General features: G+C 44.7%; 1 protein-coding gene across 1 annotated transcript in view; it reads right to left on the bottom strand.

Annotated features, from left to right (window-relative positions):
* Nucleotides 1-20,855, bottom strand: part of nubp1 (nucleotide binding protein 1 (MinD homolog, E. coli)) — a 69,904-nt gene that overhangs the window by 11,097 nt on the left and 37,952 nt on the right. The window contains exons 5-7 of the mRNA XM_080206949.1: nucleotides 13,572-13,604; nucleotides 8,654-8,744; nucleotides 1,657-1,811 (exon numbers count right to left, since the gene is read on the bottom strand). Coding sequence (XP_080063075.1) covers nucleotides 1,657-1,811; nucleotides 8,654-8,744; nucleotides 13,572-13,604 — 279 coding nt within the window. The remainder of the gene's footprint in view (nucleotides 1-1,656; nucleotides 1,812-8,653; nucleotides 8,745-13,571; nucleotides 13,605-20,855) is intronic.

Here is a 20,855-nt window from a genome sequence, read left to right as displayed (position 1 = left end):
GTGCCCTCTTTTTACAGAAAGAGCTCTGGTTTCAGAAGTTCCAGTTTTTGTTCCCAAATCTTTGACAAATTTGAGTCTTGCCTTCTTCCCAACCTCTGATTTCCTCTGTTCCTTTCAGGTAAGTTTTTCTTGCACCTGGAACAATGAACCCACACACGTGGGCACGCGGCTCTCTCCCCATACCCATACTTACTTCACAGTTTAAGACTGCACATGACTATACGTTACCATATTGCTTCTCTTTTACAGAAAGAAAGATCCTCAGGTGATCTGAGTACTAACTAATGAAATTCATGCATGTTCTGAAGTGCTGTTAATTCTGGTGGGATTGATCACATGAGCTCCCATCTCCAATCATCCCACCAAGTCAAAAATCCTTTTCATAGAATCCCTACAGCGCAGGAGGAGGCCAGTTCGGCCCACTGAGTCTGTACCGACCACAATCCCGCCCAGGCGCTATCTCCCAAACCTCACACATTTACTCTGCTAATCCCCCTAACACTAGGCATGGCCAATCAACCTAACCCACACATCTTTGGACAGAGGGAGGAAACCCCCTAAACGGCCTCAGCAGGCTATGAAGGGCCCCTTCACTATTTTACATATGACAAAGGAAGGCAGAGACGATGTGGGTAAGCAGGAAGCCCCCTCAGCAGGAACAGGATTACATCTTTTGTGGGGGAAGGGCTATCGTGCACCCAGCTGAGAGACATCTCTCCCTCATGGCGATCCCATCTTTCCATTAACCCATCCCCAGGCCTCTCAGACACGGCCCCCAGCCCCATTCCCCGTCTCGCTGGCATCTGCTAGGTGCTCGACAGACTGGAGGGGCTGATTGTGGACAAGTCGCCAGGACCGGATGGAATGCATCCGAGGGTGCTGAAAGAAATGGCAGAGGTTATAGTGGATGCCTTGGTGGTTATTTTCCAGACGTCGCTGGATTCCGGGGAAGTGCCGGAAGATTGGAAAACGGCTAATGTTACGCCGTTGTTTAAGAAGGGTGCCAGGCAAAAGGCGGGGAATTATAAGCTGGTTAGTTTAACGTCTGTGGTAGGTAAAATGTTAGAATCCGTCATTAAGGAGGAAATTGCGAGGCATCTTGAAGGGAATTGCTTGATAGAGCAGACACAACACGGTTTCATTAAAGGGAAGTCGTGTCTGACAAATTTACTGGAGTTCTATGAGGATGTGTCTAGGGCAGTGGATAGAGGAGAGCCGGTGGATGTGGTCTTTCTGGATTTTCAGAAGGCGTTTGACAAGGTACCTCACAAGAGGTTATTGCAGAAGGTCAGGGGACATGGAGTTGGGGGTGCCTTGCTAAATATTTTTAAGAAGCGGGTTGATGGGTTCTTGATAAGAGAGGGGATTAAGGGTTATGGGGAGAGGGCGGGAAAGTGGAACTGAGCCACGACAGATCAGCCATGATCTTATTGAATGGCGGGGCAGGCTCGAAGGGCTAGATGGCCTACTCCTGCTCCTATTTCTTATGTTCTTATGTTCTTATGTAAATTCCAGACTTACTATTAAGCCCGGGCTCCATCAGTCTTCTTTCTCGGGCCTGCCTGTAGTCTCTACAGTGGCCACAGCAGTGAGACTGCAGAGCTGCCAGTCCCGTAAACTCCAGCCCTAACATTCTACTTACATAATGCCGCTTACCTGTGGAGTGGTAACGAGCACAGCTCCATCGACTTGTGTAGCACTCAGATACTGCACAATAGAAAGATGTTCATCTGAGGTGCCAGGCGGTGTATCAACAATAAGGTAATCTATTTCACCCCAGTCCACATCTCGCAGAAACTGCTTGATTAAACCTAAAGGGGGCAGTCGACACATCAATACCAGCAAATGAAGGTCAAAAACTAAAAATAATCTTAGCAGTGCACTGCCATCAGGATTGGACATGCTAAATTCTCCCTCAGTGTACCCGAACAGGCGCCCAAGTGCGGCGATTTTCACAGTAACTTCACTGCAGTGTTAATGCAAGCCTACTTGTAAAAGTAGGTAGGCTTTAAACTAAACTTGATTCATCACAGATTTTTCTTCTATGCGTTGGTAGAGAATGGGCATCGCTGGTTGGCCAGCATTTATTGCCCATCACTTATTGAATGGCTTGCTAAGCCATTTCAGAGGGCGGTTGAGAGTAAACCATATTGCTGTGGCTCTGGAGTCACATGTAGGCCAGACCGGGTAAGGACAGCAGACAACAGGAAATCACCGCGGACGGTGGAATCGGAAACAAAAGCAGAAAATGCTGGAAAATCTCAGTAGGTCTGACAGCATCTGTGGGAAGAGAATAGCGCCATCTTTTGAGTCTGGATGACCCTGTGTCAGAGCTCAAGTGGTCATCCAGACTTGAAACATTGGCTCTATTCTCTCCCCACAGAGACCATAAACTGCTGAGATTTTTCAGCATTTTCTGTTTTTGTTAAGGACGGCAGATTTCCTTCCCTAAAGGACATTAGTGAACTAGATGGGTTTTTTCCACAATCAGTAATGGTTTCATGGTCATCAGTAGACTCTTCATTCCACATATTTTATACTGAATTCAAATTCCACCATCTGCCATGGCAGGATTCGAACCTTGGTCCCCAGAGCATTAGCTGAGTTTCTGGATTCGTAGTCTAGCGATAATACCATTAGGCCATTGTCTCCCCTGCGATTCCCCTGGAATCTGTGATTCCAATTCAAAACCACAGGCAAGGTAGGTGTTTCGTGCAATAAGGCAGGAGAAAGAAGTGAGTTGAAGAATCATTATTGGACAACATTCATACCCAGCCTCAGTGGGTAGTTCCAGGGGTGCCTGTCTTCAGAACCCATATTTATTCAGCTATGAAGCAAGGGGATATCATTGTGGAATGGGAAATAACCTTTTAAAAGAGGAAACATTACTGGAATATTAATATTTGGCTTTGCTTGTGGTACATCAACTGACGTGCTGTTTCATTATGACTAGAGTATTGTGTCATGTCTTCACACATGACACAATATATTATTCTGTTACTGGGGTGTGTCCATTTTTAAGATCATTTGTCCTTTGATGAAAATGTTATCGCTTTAAGTATAAACAGCCAGAGATTATTCAAGAGTTTAGTTGAAACTTGGTGAACAAACAGCAGACTAGGATTTTTATGTTAGTTTCAGACTGCATTTTTGGATCTCTGTGGCAATGTCTGGAGCGAGATGCTTGGACACATTTTTTAATATATAAAATAAATCTTACATCGTTTTTGAGGCATCACTTGTATTTACTGTAGTTTAAATACAAAATTACAGCTACACCCTGTGATCTTAAAACTCACTTTATAGTCAACATTTGATTTGTTTGTGATAGGTGCGGTGGTTAAGAGTACAGTTCCACAGAATGGACATCAAAAACAGAGACACAGATTCGTGGCAAGGCATCAAAATGATTGTTATTCCTTGTGTATGGTTTCTGTACATTCTATTGCCAAAATTTATTGTCTCTCACATACCAAAGACAAACTTCATACTTAAAAAAACTAAAAATAGTTAACTGCAATGCTACTGAAAGAGAAATGTGCCTTAGTCACGTTGTCTACAGATTCCTAAATATGTTTTTCCATAAACAAAGCCAGATAAGTGATTACTAAAATAAACGAGGGTGGGGATTTTCTGACTACACACTCCAAAACTGGAAAATCCCACTCGAGGGACCTTCCCCTGTCCCCGTTCTGATTCCCACGGTGCACAGAATGGGAAAATTCGCCCCTTAACCTCTGAAAGAATTCAGCGTTTGGTCATTAGCTAGACTTTAGCTTTCAAAGGAAAAACTTGTTAGTAGCCTAAGCCTGCATTGTTCAAGAATGTCGGGGGTGGGGGAGGGTGGTGGAATTAGCTAGGGTAAATGCATGAGGTTATGGGGATAGGGTCTGGGTGGGATCGTGGTCGGCGCAGACTCGATGGGCCGAATGGTCGCCTTCTGCAATGTACGGATTCTATGATGAATGTTTTAGTCCCTAGTCATCTGGATCAACCTTATGAAATTATTTGATGAGACAGAATGGCCAAAGAAGTTCAGTGGATATGACTTAGCTGGATTTTTAAAAAGAGATTCCATACAAATGTAATGTCATGTGGAATTGAGGAACATGTGGCCACAATCCATGGAGATAACTGGAGACAAAATTCAAAGTGTAGGTTACAAGGAAGATCTCCCAGACTGGAAAATTTGTTGATGTTCCACATTCATTATTATTTACTACACGATGACGATCTGAATTTGCAACCACATCACAATTTGCTGATGACACTATATTAAGGACTTGGCAAATTGTAAAGAGGTCTGTCTAAGATTGCAGGGGGCATGCAGAGGCTGGTAGTTTGAGTATATAGAGTCAGGTTAGAGAGCAACTTAGACACTCCAAGGTACATTATAAAGTTAGACTAGACCCCAATACTTTTGGTTTTGTCATTAGTGTGAGGATAAGATTTTCACTCCAGGTATGATTCTACTGACCCACTAGCAAGCTTTTATTAAAACAAACTTTATTTTACATAACATGTTTAACTATAGCAACAAAACTTAGCGTAAAAGCAAAATACTGGAATCTGAAACAAAAACAGAAAATGCTGGAAAATCTCGGGTCTGACAGCATCAGTGGAGAGAGAATAGAACCAATGCTTTGAGTCTGGATGACTCTTCATAACAGTTCAACTCTTACCAATTGAAATACTTAAACATGACAAGATACAATTCTATGAGTTTCTATTTAAGCAATATTCCTCATAAACATAAATTCTCCTCAAAGTCAGTTAACAAACAACAATATGTGGGCATGTCGGCTGCTAGTCCGCAAACCTTCAGAACACTTATGGAGAGAGACATCTATTTTCTAGCAGGTCCCAGACTTCAATCTCTAGAGGGAGAAAGAGAGAGAGAGAGAGAGAAAGAAGTGCTCCTGCTTTTTGTCAATCCAAGCAGAAACTGACAGCTGGTCTCTGTAAGCCTAGCTCCTCCCATTAGCACAGGATGCGCATGGCAATCACTTGACAATCAACCCCATTAAACCGTACTCTGAATCCCCAGGGGACAACCCAAAACATTAATTCAGATTAAAACAAACACCCCGATAACTAGGAACAATTATTCTTCTGCATTCTCAGCAGGTGGGCTGCCTGGAGCAGACAAACAGGGTTTAAAAGGGTTGAATCTTAACATCTCCTTCACAAAAAAAAGACACAAATAAATTTCTTAAAGGCACATGTTGTCACACAGGTAAAGTTGAATGATAAACAAACTGAAGCGAACAAATTTTGGAAGTAAGGATGGACATTAAATGGTAGGATTTTAAATGGAATAGTGGATAAGAGAGACATTAGGCATGCAAATACAATGGCCATTATAGATCACAGTGCAAATAGATACGGCCATTAAAATGGCAAAGATATCCTTGATTTTCTATTTAGAGATAAATAACTTGTACAACATTTTGCTGAGGTTATAATTAGAGAACAGTGCACAATTTTGAATTTTCCCTTAAAGAAAGCGTGTTAAAAGGTGTTGTATGGTGATGACACCAGGGCTGGGAGGTTACAATGAAGGAGAGAGGGACGTTAAGAATTTTTTCAACTCAGTTGGAAAGATTAAGCAGTAACATGATCAAGGACTTCAAAGTTATGAAGCCTGCAATAGGATAAATAAAGGTCTAATATTTCCACTGGTTGGACAGATGAAAATGAAAGGTTACAAGTTTAAAATAATATTGAAAGGAATTGCCAACAAAGAGGAAATCTTTTACACCGTGGTTAGAATTTATTGTTCCTTGTCACAAAATATCTGTTGAAGCAAAGTTCATAAATTCTCTGCAATAAGAATGAGATTGTTGCTTAGAATGTTGAAGGGTATATGGAAAGTGTTTGGAAGATTGGTGGCTCAAAAGGAGGCTAAAAAGGCACCTAAGTAGATTTGATGGGTTCAAGTCCCTGTTTCAGTTTTGTAACATTTTATAATTCATTCTTCCCGTGTCTGCATGGGATTCCTCTGGGTACTCCTGTTTCCTCCCACAGTCCAAAGATGTATAAGTCAGGGGGATTGGCCATGGTAAATGTGTGGAGTTACAGGGATAGGGCGAGGGAAAGGGCCTGGGTAAGATGCTCTGTGAGGTGCAGACTTGATGGGCCAAATGGCCTCTTCTGCATTGTGGAGATTCTATGATTCCATGAAAACTCCATATCCTGTGATTTGCCAGGAATATTACAAAAGGAATCACCAGTAACTACCAAACGTTGAGTAGCATTCAACTAAGCTAAAAAGTATGGAGTATCTAACCAATACAAGTCAGGCAAAGTCTCGATAATGTTGTATAGTGCTCTGGTCAGACACATCTTCAATCATGTGAGACATTCCAGGCAGTTCAAAGAAGAATTCCAAGGTTGATTCCAAGTGTCAATAGCATGAGTTAGAGAAAGAGGACAGTTCCATCCCAAGAGGAGGAATCTGAGAAGTGATCTTAATAGGCGAGTAAGATATGATGGTAAATAGGATAGGAAAAGGTAAATCCAGAAAAAATCCCGCTTCAAAATAGTAAGTAGGACACACTGTAGTTAAAAAATAACGTAGTGACTGGTGCAAGGAAGCTCTTCTTCGTACAAAGAGTGATTCATCCATGGATTTAGAATGATAGAATGGAATCACTGAATCCCAACAGTGCAGAAGGAGGCCATTCGGCCCATTGAGTCTGCACCAACCACAATCCCACCCAGGCCCTGTTGCCGTAACCTCACATATTTACCCAGCTAACCCCCCTGACATTAGGGTCATGGCCAATCAACCTGATCCGCACATCTACGGACTGTGGGAGGAAACCAGCGCATCTAGAGGAAACCCAAACAGACACAGGAGAATGTGCAGACACCACACGTACAGTGAACTACACCAGGAATCACACCCGGGTCCCTAACACTGTGAGGCAGCAGCGCTAACCACTGTACCACCCCTTTGGGGCTTAGTGGAGGCAAAACCCTTAAAGTCAATTAAAAGTTGGATGCTAAAGTCCAAACGGACAAGCTAAGATGGGCCAATTGGAGTCCCAATCCTCAATCAGCCTCAGAAAGCTATGAATGTGAAACAGCTCATCAAATCGGAATAAAAGTAAGCCAAACAATGGCTCATTTAAAAGGATTCTTTATCTCCTCAACGCCTTCTCTGCAAGAGTGGTATTCAGTTTATTAAAGAGAGAAACACGACAGTAATGAATTCAGCCCAATTCCAATCAGATGGACGGGTTCTCATCTTGAGTCAAACAATGACCATCATCTCCTTTTTAGTACTAAATTTGTTGTTTCAAGGTAACATCACAGCAATAACAGATGTTAGAAACAACTGTATCTGCTTTTGACACACAGTTTTATGTTTGAAGCAACAATAATAAACCACAGTTTGATTTCTACTGAAATTATAAACTGTTCCCACATAGTGATTGTTGGAAGGTAATGGTTAGCACTGCTGCCTCACAGCGCATTGAACCCGGGTTCGATTCTAGCCTCGGGTTTGTGTGGAGTCTGCATGTTCTCCTCATGTCTGTGTGGGTTTTCTCAGGGTGCTCCAGTTTCCTCCCACAGTTCAAAGATGTACAGGCTGATTTACCATGCTAAATTGCCCCTTAATGTCTCAAGGTTCGGGAGATGAGTGAGGTAAATGCATGGGCTATGGGGGTAAGATTGGATAAGACTTGATAGGCCAAATGCACTGCACTGTACGAATTTGATGACTGGTTGAAAAGTGGACTAAAAAGGACATTTCTCCTACTTTCAATCCCAAACCATGCACCATTTTCTGATTGTAACAACCTGACCCTCTTAAGCAGGCATGGCTCATGGAAACGTGATTTTCTTCACTATTGGTGGAAAATCTCTTGAACGCAAATCCTCTTCTCCTCAAGTCCTAGCGATGACTTTCTAAAATTCATTTACAGGATGCGGGCGTCAGTGGTTGGACCAGAATTTATTGCCCAAACCCAACTGCCTTTCCATTCTGAAAGTCAACCACATTGCAGTGGCTCTGGAGTCAAATGTAGGCCAGACCAGGTAAGGACGGCAGATTTCCTTCCCCAAAGAACATCGGTGAACCAGATGGGTTTTCCAACAAACAATGGTTTCATGGTCATCACTAAACTCATAACATCAGGTTAAAGTCCAACAGGTTTATGTGGAATCACCAGCTTTCAGAGCGCTCTGATGTCGTGAGACTTCTTACTGTGCCTACCCCAGATCAACACCAGCATCTCCACATCATCTTTAAACTCTTAATTCAAGATTTTTTAAATTGAGTTCAAATATCACCTTCTGTCGTGGTGGGATTCGAACCTGGGTCCCCAGATTTCTGGATTATTAGTTCAAATGACAATACCACTACACCACTGCCACTTTTGTGGGGAAATGCTGGGGAAAACTAACACAGCACACTGGAGTTCCTGAATAATAGTCATTTGTTCTTTGCCTAGCTGCACCAAAACGTGTTTTCCCCAATGATGTGATGCTTATATCTTGCCAGTCAAGCTTTATAATGGTACGTTAAGGATTAGAGAAATTATTCCCCTGCGTGCTACAATGTTTGAAATCCTGGTCACTTTAACGCGAAAGGGGACATTTGCTAACTCAGGGAAAAGAGCTAACTCAACAAAAAAATACCAACCATTTTTCTTTGGCCCCTTCCAAATGACGGCGTCATCAAGGCTGCTCAGCAAAAACCCGATTGACATTACACCCAGGTTTTCTTCCACGTACTGTAGAGAGAAAGCAAACAGGAAACCATCAACAGAACTTGTGGGCATGTGGCTGGAGTTCAACAAATTCTCATACACGCACAGTAAGCCAATTCCTTCATTAAATTGTAAGGTTTCTATGTAGGGTTTGAAACTGTAGGATTTCTATGATTTTTAATTACAGGTGGCACCGTGGGTAGCATTGCTACCTCGCAGCACCAGGGATCTGGTTCAACTCCCAGCTTGGGTCACTATCTGTGTGGAGTTTGCACATTCTCCCCGTGTCTGCATGGGTTTCCTCCAGGTACTCTGGTTTCCTCCCACAGTCCAAAGATGTGCGGGTTAGGTGGATTGGCCATGTTAAATTGCCCCTTAGTGTCAGAGGGACTAGCTAGGGTAAATCATGGGGTTACGGGGATAGGGCCTGAATGGGCTTGTGGCCGGTGCAGACTCGATGGGCTAAATGCATTCTGCATGATAGATTTCTATGGGAGACACAGTGAAGGTAACTGTTATAAAATAAATATTTTGCATAAGTTCTCTCGTGTGTTTGGAGCTACTGAAGAAATGAGACTTTGTTTTTATTCATATCTGGGATGTGGGTATCACTGGCTACACTAGCATTTATTACATAAGAACATAAGAAATAGGAGCAGGAGTAGGCCATCTAGCCCTTCGAGCCTGCCCCACCATTCAATAAGATCATGGCTGATCTGTCATGGCTCAGTTCCACATTCCCACCCTCTCCCCATAACCCTTAATCCCCTCGCTTATCAAAAATCCATCAACCCGCGTCTTAAAAATATTTAGCGAGGCAGCCTCCACCACTTCAATGGGCAGAGAATTCCAGAGATTCACCACCCTTTGAGTGAAGAAGTTCCTCCTCAACTTTGTTCTAAACCGCCCCCCCTTTATCTTGAGGCTGTGCCCCCTAGTCCTACTGTCCTTTCTGAGTGGGAAGCGTCTCTCCACCTCTATCTTATCCATCCCACTCATCATCTTATATGTCTCAATGAGATCTCCCCTCATTCTTCTAAACTCTAACGATACAAGCCTAGTTTATTCAGCCTCTCCTCATAGCTCAACCCCCTCAACTCCGGTATCAGCCTAGTAAACCTCCTCTGCCCTCCCTCCAAGGCCAAAATATCCTTGCGTAAGTGCGGCGACCAAAACTGCACACAGTACTCCAGCTGCGGCCTCACCAGTGCCCTATACAGCTGCAGCAAGACCTCCCTACTTCTATATTCAATCCCCCTCGCTATGAAGGCCAGCATCCCATTAGCCTTCCTGACCACCTGCTGCACCTGCAGGCTGGGTTTTTGCGACATCCTTAATTATTGCCCATCCTTAATTGCCCTCAGGAAGGTGGCGGTGAGATATCACCTCAGAGTCATACAGTGCAGAAGAGGCCCTTTGGCCCATTGAGTCTGCACCAACACACGAAAAACACCTGACCTCCCCCGAGCACTTGGACCATAGCCTTAAATGTTATGACGTGTCTTGAACTGCTGCAGTCCACATGGTATAGGTACACCCACAGTGCTGTTAGTGGGGGGGGTTCCAAGATTTTCACCCACCAATAGTGAAGGAATGGCAATAGATTTCCAAGTAAGGATAGTGAATAGCTTGGAGGAGAACCTCCAGGAGGTGGTGTTCCCATGTGAGTGCTGTTCTTGTCCTTCTAAATGGTAGTGCTTGTGGGCTTGGAAGATGCTGTTGAAGGAGCCTTAGTGAGTTCCTGCACCTCATAGATGGTACCCATTGGTGCCACTGTGGGGGTGATTGTTTGTGGATGGGATACTAATCAAGCTTTGCCCTGGATGATTAACAAACTAAAAGTGGTAGGAAAGTGGGTAAGTGAATTGAACATTGAAATGCTCATCCATTATGTTGGGGACTACTTATTTAGAAATGCATTGTTCATAATATTAACATATTATGGGCTGGCACAGTGGTTAGCACTGCTGCCTCACAACGTCAGGGACCCTGGGTTCAATTCCAGCCCCTCGGGTCACTATCTAGGTGGAGTTTGCACGTTCTCCCTGTGTTAGCATGGATTTCCTCTGGGTGCTCCAGTTTTCTCCCACAGTCCAAAGATATATGGGTTAGGTTGATTAGCCATGCTAAACTGACCCTAGTTTCAGGGGTTCAGCAGGCTAAATATGTGGGACTATGGGAATAGAGCCTGGGTGGGATTGTGATCGATGCAGACTCGATGGGCCAAATGGCCTCCTTCTGCACTTAAGGGATTCTGTGGTGCTATGAACATTTTAATATTTTTGGTCAATTTTGTGCCAATGAGTGCAATCAAAATGGGTTTGCAATTTTCCACCCAGTATCAAACTCATGGAATAAAAGAGAAAGTAGGCACTTGGACAAAAAATTGGCCGAATGACAGGAAACGGGGAATGATTGGAGGAAGGCTTATGGTGGGGTTCCCCAGGAGTTAGTGTTGGGACCCTTGTCTTCCTGATACATATTAATGACCTTGACTGTGGTGTGCGAGGCAGGATTTGAAGATCTGCGGATGATATGAAGAGCAGAAACACAGTCAACTGCGATGAGGATAGTATTGAACTTGAACAAGGGTATGTCAGCGGATTGGGCAGACAAGTGGCAGATCAAGTTTAATGCAGAAAAGAATAAGGCGATGCAATTTGGCGGGAAGAGTGTGGAGAGACAGTATAAAGGGAGAAACTCTGAAGGAGGTGTAGGAACATAGGGACCTTAGTGTACATGCTTGGAAGTAATTGGAAATGGCAGGACATGTTGAGAGAGTGTTTAATAAAGCATCTGCTCCATTGGTTTTATTAATAGGGGCATTGAGTACAAGAGTAAGGAAGTCATGTTGAACTTGTTTAAGACACTAGTTAGGCCTCATCCCAGTACTGCATTTGGTTCTGGGTGCCATAATTGAAGAAGGATATTAAAGAATTTGAGTGGGTTCACATTCAGATAAAGAATTGTAGCTATGAGGGTAGATTGGAGAGGTTGGGACTGAAAAGAAGGCTGAGAGGAGACTTTGATAGAGATATTTGAAATCCTGAGGGAAATGGAACTGATCCACTTCAGATCAACCATGATCTTACTGAATGGCAGGGCAGGCTTGAAGGGCTAGATGGCCTACTCCTGCTCCTATTTCTTATGTTCTTATGTAAATGGACAGGGTAGATAGCAAGAAAATGTTCCCACTCAAGAGAGCATCAAGAACTAGAAAGCAGATTGAAAATAATGGGCAAAGGGAGTAAATGGGACGTGGGGAAATTTATTTCACCCAACAGGTGTTGGAGTCTGGAACCAACTTCTTGAGGTGGTGGTGGAAACAGGTTTTTTTTTATTCATTTGTGGGACATGGGCATCACTGGCTGGCCAGCATTTATTGCCCCATCTCTAGTTGCCCAAAGACAGTTGAGAGTCAACCACATTGCTGTGGCTCTGGAATCACACATAGGCCAGAACAGGTAAGGACAGTAGATTATTTCCTTCCCTAAAGGACATTAGTGAATCAGATGGGCTTTTCTGACAATCGACAATGGTTTCATGGTCATCAGTAGATTCTCAATTCTGGATATTTTTTATGGAATTCAAATTCCACCATCTGCCAAGGTGGGATTTGAACCCGGGCCCCCAGAACATTAAGTTTAAAGTAAAGTTTATTTACTAGTCACAAGTAGGCTTACGTTAACACTGCAATGAAGTTACTGTGAAGTTCCCCTAGTTGCCACATTCTGGCGCCTGTTTGGGTCAATGCACCCTAACCAACATGTCTTTCAGACTTTGGGAGGAAACCAGAGCATCTGGAGGAAACCCACGCAGACACGGGGAGAACGTGCAAACTCCACACAGACAGTGACCCAAGCCGGGAATCAAACCCGGATCCCTGGCGCTGTGAGGCAGCAGTGCTAACCACTGTGTCACCGTGCAGCCCCATTAGCTGAGTTTCTGGATTAACAGTCCAGCGATAATACCATTAGGCCATCACCCAGGTTCGATCGAGATATTCAAAAGGGAATCGGACTGCTATCCGAAAAGAAAGAATGTGCAAGGTTATGGGGAAAAGGGCAGAGGAGTGGACTGGATAGAATGCTCGCCCAGCGAGCCAGTGCAGACCTGATGGGCTGAATGGCCTCTTTCTGCACTGTAAAAGTGAAACTTTTTCTAAAGCTGTCTACATAGCGATCAGCTGGAAACAACCAAATGCCCCCACAGTCCACAGAAAATGATATTTTTTTAATTTGCCACACCAGCTAACCCAGTTATCAGAGCAGTGCCATCAACTGAATGTGAATCTGTGGAAAGTCCTGTGTTCTGACCTTGCGCTGCTGGACAATGGAAAAAACCAGCTCTTACACTTCCATCATATTGCTCCTCAAGGCTCTGTTACATTCTGTCGACCTGGATCAAAATGTCTTTTCACCACATGCTCCGTGTCACAACTTTATCATCAAAAGTGTTCTTTGACTTGACATTAGAAATGGGCCTACAGTCAAGGTTAAGCTGGTCTTCATTATCTCTTGGGAGTCTATTTATAACGTCACCGAGCCTTACAGCACAGAGAGAGTGAGGCCCTTCGGCCCATCGTGTCTATGCCAGCCATTCAGCAGCAATCTATTCTAATCCCATTTTCCAGCCTTGTATGCCATGGTGCTTTGGCTCAGAGTTCAGAAGTTTGGGACTGGAAGAGAGATTCTACACTTCCATCAGAGAATCTTTTCGGATGGGAGCCCGGGGTGAGATGAAGATAAATCTAAAACAGTGCAATCTCAATCCTCCAACCTGCACTCTCATCGGACACGATTGCAGGCTAAATCTGGCAGCCTGCTGGTGATTAACTGAAGGAATACTCACCACGAGAGACCATCCTGATGCACTCTGGTGTACCTGGAAGAGCAGAGGGGATAGGGAGGATTTAGTTCATATATTTTATTTTCAATCATTACCAACGATGATTTGGGACTCATTTATATCAACACATCTATTATAATAAAGGTTGGGGTTATGTGAGAGGGAAAGATTCTTTTGCTGCTATAATGTGTGTCCATGTTCATGTTATTTTGTTGCTGTTTAATCCAACTGTTAATCCTTAATGGTTTGTTGATTAATTGTCTATTTTTTTCTCTAGCTGACACTTTCCTTTTGTACACTGTGCCAGTTACAGGTCAGATCCAGGGAGGGGAACAAAAATATAATGAAGAATGGGTAAGCCCAGTTTAACCGTGTACACGTTCCAGTCTGTCAGAAATCTGGAACCAAATATTATTTTTTAAAGTTAGTTCTATTAGTCACAAGTAGGCTTACATTAACACGGCAATGAAGTTACTGAGGAATTTCCCTAACTGCCACAGTCCAGCATCTGTTCAGGTCAAAGCGCCTAACCAACATATCTTTCAAACAGTGGGAGGAAACCAGAGCACCCGAAGGAAACCCACACAGACTCGGGGAGAACATGCAGATTACACACACACCGGGAATTGAAACCAGGTCCCTGGTGCTGTGAGGCAGCAGTGTTAACCACCGTGCCACTCCTAATTGGTTCTTATGATATTTTTCTCATTACCATGCAGTGATTGTACAACTCAAGGGTTTGCTAAATGGCTTCATTGGACATCAAGAATAAACTAAACCTGTGGGGCAGGAGTCGCGTGTAGACCAGTCAAGATAAGAATTACAGGGTCCCTTCCTTGTAGGGCCTCGGTGGAGATTTTCATAGAATCCTGACAGTGCAGAAGGAGGCCATTCGGCCCATCAAGTCTGCACCAACCACAATCCCACCCAAGCCCTATCCCCATAACCCCATGCATTTACCCTAGCTAATCCTCCTGACACTAAGGGCCAATCCACATAACCCGCACGTTTTTGGACTGTTTTACAAATGGTTGGCCGCTGCTGTGGTCCCTCTCTTCCGATCAGGATGGACCCAAGCACAGAATGTTTAACCATCTCTTTCTAATTTTGCATCGCCCCATAACCAACTCTCTGTCTGGCTATTTTTTAACTGTATCAATGGATACTTTCACTGACTCCAGTGAGACTCTGTGTCATTTGTATATATTCTAGGTTGCGCCAATTACTCCACATAACTTTCTAGATTCTGTTGCAATGTGCTCTGCCCTTTCCAGGCGTCCATTTGCCATTTGTATCTATGGGCTGTGGGCTCTGGCTTCACATTCTTGGCCAACCATGACCTTGAGCGGGCCCCCAGACAGTGCAGGGAGGGGGTAGCAGTCTGGATCCACTCACTCTTCAGGGCTGCACTTCATTGGATAACCAGGATTCCCACAAAGGAACCAATCGGTGTTGGGATCCACAAACTCGCTGAGTCGGGGCCTCAAGTATTATTTCAGGCCAGGGGGACCAAGGAACTTGCAGGAGATTCCACAACAAGCCAATCAGAATGCAGAAACTGGGATAGCGAATCAGCCGGAATTGCTAATTTGGCCAAAAAAGGTTCTGGCATCGGCCAATCGTTCATTAGAGACGGAGCAACTTTGTCACGTGACTTGACAAAAACATCAACATAACATTAGGACATAGCATTTGCAATACAGAGAGGCCCACAGATATAGAATCCCTACAGTGCAGAAGGAGGCCATTTGGCCCATTGAGCCTGCACCAACTACAATCCCACTTAGGCCCTATCCCCATAACCCCTGACACAAGGGTCAATTAAGCATGGCCAATCAACCTAACATCTTTGGAGTGGGAGGAAATTGGAGCACCGGAGGAAATCCATGCAGGCACAGGGAGAATGTGCAAGCTCCACTCAAACAGTAATTCACATCCAAAATCAAACCTGGGCTTCTGGCGCAGTGAAGCAGCAGTGCTAAACACTGTGCCGTACAAGTACAGCTAGCAAGTGTCATATTGATTGTAAAAGCAGAAGGCAAAAATGTTTCTTGGGTGGGATGGATCTTTAGGGATGAAATGAAAGACAGATGTTAAGTTTACTGGCTTGCTATCTCCACACAATAGGGCAGTACTCAGTAAAGCAAACAGGATGCTAAGATACATTGTCTTACCCATTCAGTGCAAATAGCCAGAGGTCATGTTGAAGCTTGCGGTCAGGTAAATATCGAATACTGTGCTCGATTCTGGTTACAACACAGGGAACCACCCTCTCACTATAAAGGCAGAGACATAGAAACATAGAAGACCGGAGCAGGCGGAGGCCATTCGGCCCTTCAAACCTGCTCCCGCCATTCAGCATGATCATGGCTGATCATCCAACCCAATAACTTAATCCTGCCTTCTCCCCCTAACCTTTGATCCCATTCCCCCCAAGTGCTATATCCAGCCGCCTCTTGAATACATTCAATGTTTTGGCATCAACTACTTCCTGTGGTAATAAATTCCACAGGCTCACCACTCTTTGGGTCTCCATCCTAAATGGTCTACCCTGAATCTTCAGGCTGTGGCCCCTGGTTCAGGACACTCCCACCACCAGGATCATCCTCCCTGCATCTATCCTGTCTAGTCCTGCTAGAAGTTTATAAGTCTCTATGAGGTCCCTCCTCATTCATCTGAACTCCAGTGAAAACAATCCTAACCTAGTGAATCTCTCCTCATACATCAGTCCCACCAGTCCCGGAATCAGGCTGGTAAGCCTTCGCTGCACTCTGTCAAGAGCAAGAACATCTTTCCTCAGAAAAGGAGACCAAAACTGCACACAATACTCAAGGTGCGGCCTCACCAAGGCCCTATATAATGGTAACAATACATCCCTGTTCCTGTTCTCGAAAACTCTCTCATTGAAGGTCAACGCACCATGAGGCTGATCTCCAGCTTTGGAGCTGTGAGGAATGACACAGTAAAGTGAGAGAGAGGGCCATTAAAAGAGCATGCAGGACACAGAAAGGGCTATCCAGAAAAATACTTGTAACCAACACAAGGCACAAGTGACTCTTTGGAATTCTTTGCCGCAGAAGGCTGTGGAGGCCAGGTCATTGAGTGTCTTTAAGACAGAGATCGAGAGGTTCTTGATTAATAAGGGGATCAGGAGTTATGCGGAAAAGGCAGGAGAATGGAGATGAGAAAAATATCAGCCCTGATTGAATAACAGAGCAGACTCGATGGGCCGAGTGGCCTAATTATGCTCCTGTGCCTTATGGTCTAAGTTAAGAACTGTTAAATGAAAATCCCAAACAAGCGGTCAAGCTGTCGGAGAAGGTGGCTGAAGGCAGTTAACTGGACATCTCGGACACCCAGCTAACTGCTATAACGTGGAGATGTGTTGGCACTGAGAGAGGATTGGATCCAATGGGCCAAAGATCGTTCTTCATCCAAACCAAGCTCATGTCACAAGGATTGCCTCCAGTTACACGATGTACTTTCTTAATGCAATAATTTATCATTTTTTCTGCCTTCAAACATGTAACTAATTTGGCCACAAACCACTCCTTGTCTTGGGGCCAGTGCAGACAATCAGCTTGTAACCTAATCCACTAAATTAGAGTTTAACCAATTTAAATATCTACTCCAATTCAAGCATCTAACAAGAAATTCATAACAGCAGTTTCACAACAAACTACTTGTGCTACAGCAGAGCCATTTAAAAAAACTCATAATTATATCCTCCTGATAGTTATAAGTAAACGGATTTCTGTTTAATAGGAGTCCCCGCAGGGCACAGGAAAGACGAAACCACAAATTTTAGAAATATTCACTAAATCTGTTCGTAAAATATTGAGGTGGAGTTAGTAAGGAAACAAAACAGTCTCAGCAGATTGTCCGTCCATACTGCATTGCTGATCAGCGCAGGTACTGCAGCTGGACAGCAGATGGTGCTGCTGAGCTGTCAATCCCTTCCATTGCTAGCAGAAATGGTAGGGATTGAGACAGTTCAGTGCCAAATTCAATTTTAAAATTTATTTATTAGTGTCACAAGTCCGCTTACAGTAACACTGCAATGAAGTTACTGTGAAAATCCCCAAGTCGCCACACTCCGGCGGCTGTTCAGGTACACTGAGGGAGAATTTAGCATGGCCAATGCACCTAATCAGCACCTCTTTCGGACTGTGGGAGGAAACCGGAGCACCCAAAGGAAACCCACGCAGACACCGGAAGAATGTGCAGAGTCCACACAGGCAGTGAGTGACCCAAGCCGGGAATTGAACCCGGGTCCCTAGTGCTGTGAGGCAGCAGTGCTAACCTCTGTGCTACCTCACAAAGTAGAGTCATCGAATCCCTACAGTGCAGAATGAGACCATTTGGCCCATCGAGCCTACACCGACAACAATCGCACCCAAGCCCTATCCTCGTAACCCCACGTATTTACCCTGTTAACCCTCCTGACACTAACAGACAATCAATCTAACCTGCACTCAGCATGGGCGGTTCGGTAGCACAGTGGTTACACTGCTGTCTCACAGCTCCAGGGACCAGGGTTCGATTCCTGGCTTGGGTCACTGTCTGTGTGGACTCTGCACATTCTCCTCGCATCTGCATGGCTCTCCTCCGGGTGCCCCGGTTTCCTCCCACAGTCCAAAGATGTGCGGGTTAGGTTGATTGGCCATGCTAAGTTGACCATAGATGCACAGGTTAGAGAGGATTAGTGGGTAAAATATGTACGGATTGGGGATAGGGCCTGGGTGGGATTGTGGTTGGTGCAGCCTTGATGGGCCGAAGGGCCTCTTTGTGTGCTGTAGGGATTCTATGATCTTTTGGACTGTGGGAGGAAACTGGGGCACCTGGAGGAAACCCACACGGACACAGGGAGAATGTGCAAACTCCACACAGAGAGTGACCCTAGGCTGGAATTAAAGCTGGGTCACTGGCACTGAGAGGTAGCAGTGATAACCACTGTGCCACCATGCCACCCAATACTATTTGGTCTAATTAACCTTCTCTTAATGGAATCGGTTCAAGGCAAATTTATGCAAAGCAGTTTATAAATAGAACTGATTCCATTTGTCCTGACTAGGTTGGAAATCTGAAATACTTTACAACCAGCAAGAGTATTTTGAGGTGTGGTTACTGTTACATTGTAGGAGAGTCGGCAGCCAATTTGTGCGCAGGAAGCTCCCACAAAGAGAACGTGATAATGGCCAGAGAATCTGATGTTGATTGAGAGATAACTGTTTCCCAGAACGCTGGAATAACTCTATTGCTCTGATTTGAAACAGCACTATGGGATCTTCGTGAATCAACCGGAAGGGCCTCAGTTTAACTGGTCATCGTCAACAAGGCAACATCCCCTTAGCACTCCACTGGACCATCAGCCTGGATTTCTCTACTCAACTCACCCCAGTGAAACTCTTTTTTATTCATTCATTGGATATGGACAGCATTTATTGCCCGTTCCTAGTTCACCTTGGAAGGCAGTTGAGAGTCAACCTGTGGCTCTGGAGTTACATGTAGGCCAGACCAGGTAAGGAAGGCAGATTTCCTTCCTTAAAGGACATGAGTGAACCAGATGGGTTTTTCCGACAATGGTTTCATGGTCATCAGTAGATTCTTAATTCCAGATAGTTTTATTTATTGAGTTTAAATTCTGCCGTGATGAGATTTGAACCCGGGTCCCCAGAACATTAGCTGAGTTTCTGCAGCGATAGTCTGGCGATAATATCACTCGGCCGTTGCCTCCCCCCTGAACACACGACCCTCAGAGACAGGTGTGCTACTAACTGAGCCACAGCTGACACTCCCAAGGTGATATCGGTAAAAGGAGAATTGTATTACGCTGCCTAGTTCCCTGAACAGATTAACTATTCAATCATAGTAACGGGGCACTTTGAGATGATTCAGCCTTTCATGTAGGTACGTCCTCCTTTCTTACTCAGCCAAGGATTCCGCCCTCACCGTGGCTGTTGGCAGTATCTTTGATCACATCCATCCTGTTTCCCGCACTTCTATTCCCACCTCTTCCCCGAATCGTGATCAGGCTCCCATTGTTACAGTGATAAAGCTTTACAGCACAGACAGAGGCTGTTCGGCCCATCGCGTCTGCACTGGCCATCCATCGCCTATCTATATTCTAATCCCATTGGCCCGTAGCCTTGTACGCTGTGGCGTTTCAAGCGCTCATCTAAATGTTTCTTAAATGTAGTGAGTGTTCCCGTCTCTACTGCCGTTTCAGGCAGCGAGCTCCCGATTCCCACCAGCCTCTGGATGAAAATGTTTTTCCTCACATTCCTCTAAATTTGTTGTCCCTTACCTTAAATTTCTACCCCCTGGTTACTGACCCCTCTACTAATGGGAAGGGCACCTTCCTATTTACCCCCTCCACGTTCCACTCCTCCAGCTTCCGGGTTCAACAGATAAACTTGTCACCTCCAGCCCGACACCACCATCAAACATATCCTCTCCTCCCTTTCAGCTTTCCAAAAGAGCTTTGCATAATCTCCTCCCACTTTGTCAGAGGCCCGGAACATTCTTTCCAGATGATGCAGCAATTCGCAGTATATTTCCTCTGATTTAGTGTAATAGCGCTCACAGTGTGTTCTGCCTTACGTGGGAGACCAAGAAAGGATGGGTTGACTGTTTTGCAGAGCTCCACAGGCCCGGCCCCAGGTTTCCTGGCCATTCCATTCTCCACCTTGCTCTCTCTGTCCTCGTCTTCCTGCACTTGTCCAATAAAATTCAGCATCATCTCGAGGGACAACACCTCAACTTTCAATTCGGCACTCTGCAGCCGTCCAACTTAACATTCAAGTTCAACAATTGCAGACGGGAACTTCAACCCCTGTTTGGTTCCTTCACCTTGGCTGGTTTAAGTTTTACTCTCATTTTTCTCTCTTTTTTCGTTTGCTTTCATCTTTTTGCTCCTTTACTTGTCCCATTACCGCTCCCTGTTGGCATTTAATTTCTAGGTGCATTGGCAGTTCATCAGGCAAACCAGCCTCCCATCCATTGACTCTGTCTACACTTCCCGCTGCCTCGGCAAAGCAACCAGCATCATTAAGGACCCCACGCACCCCGGACATTCTCTCTTCCACCTTATTCCGTTGGGAAAAAGATGCAAAAGTCTGAGGTCACGTTCCAACCGACTCAAGAACAGCTTCTTCCCTGTTGCTGTCAGACTTTTGAATGGACTTACCTCGCACTAAGTTGATCTTTCTCTACACCCCAGCTATGACTGTAACACTCCATTCTGCACTCTTTCGTTTCCTTCTCTATGAATGGTATGCTTTGTCT

This window comes from Carcharhinus amblyrhynchos, chromosome 18 (genome assembly GCF_965287045.1).
Source record: "Carcharhinus amblyrhynchos chromosome 18, sCarAmb.v2.hapA, whole genome shotgun sequence".
NCBI classification, from domain to species: Eukaryota; Metazoa; Chordata; class Chondrichthyes; order Carcharhiniformes; family Carcharhinidae; genus Carcharhinus; species Carcharhinus amblyrhynchos.
Note: the sequence above shows the minus strand (reverse complement) of the source record. Positions and strands in the feature narration are given on the sequence as shown.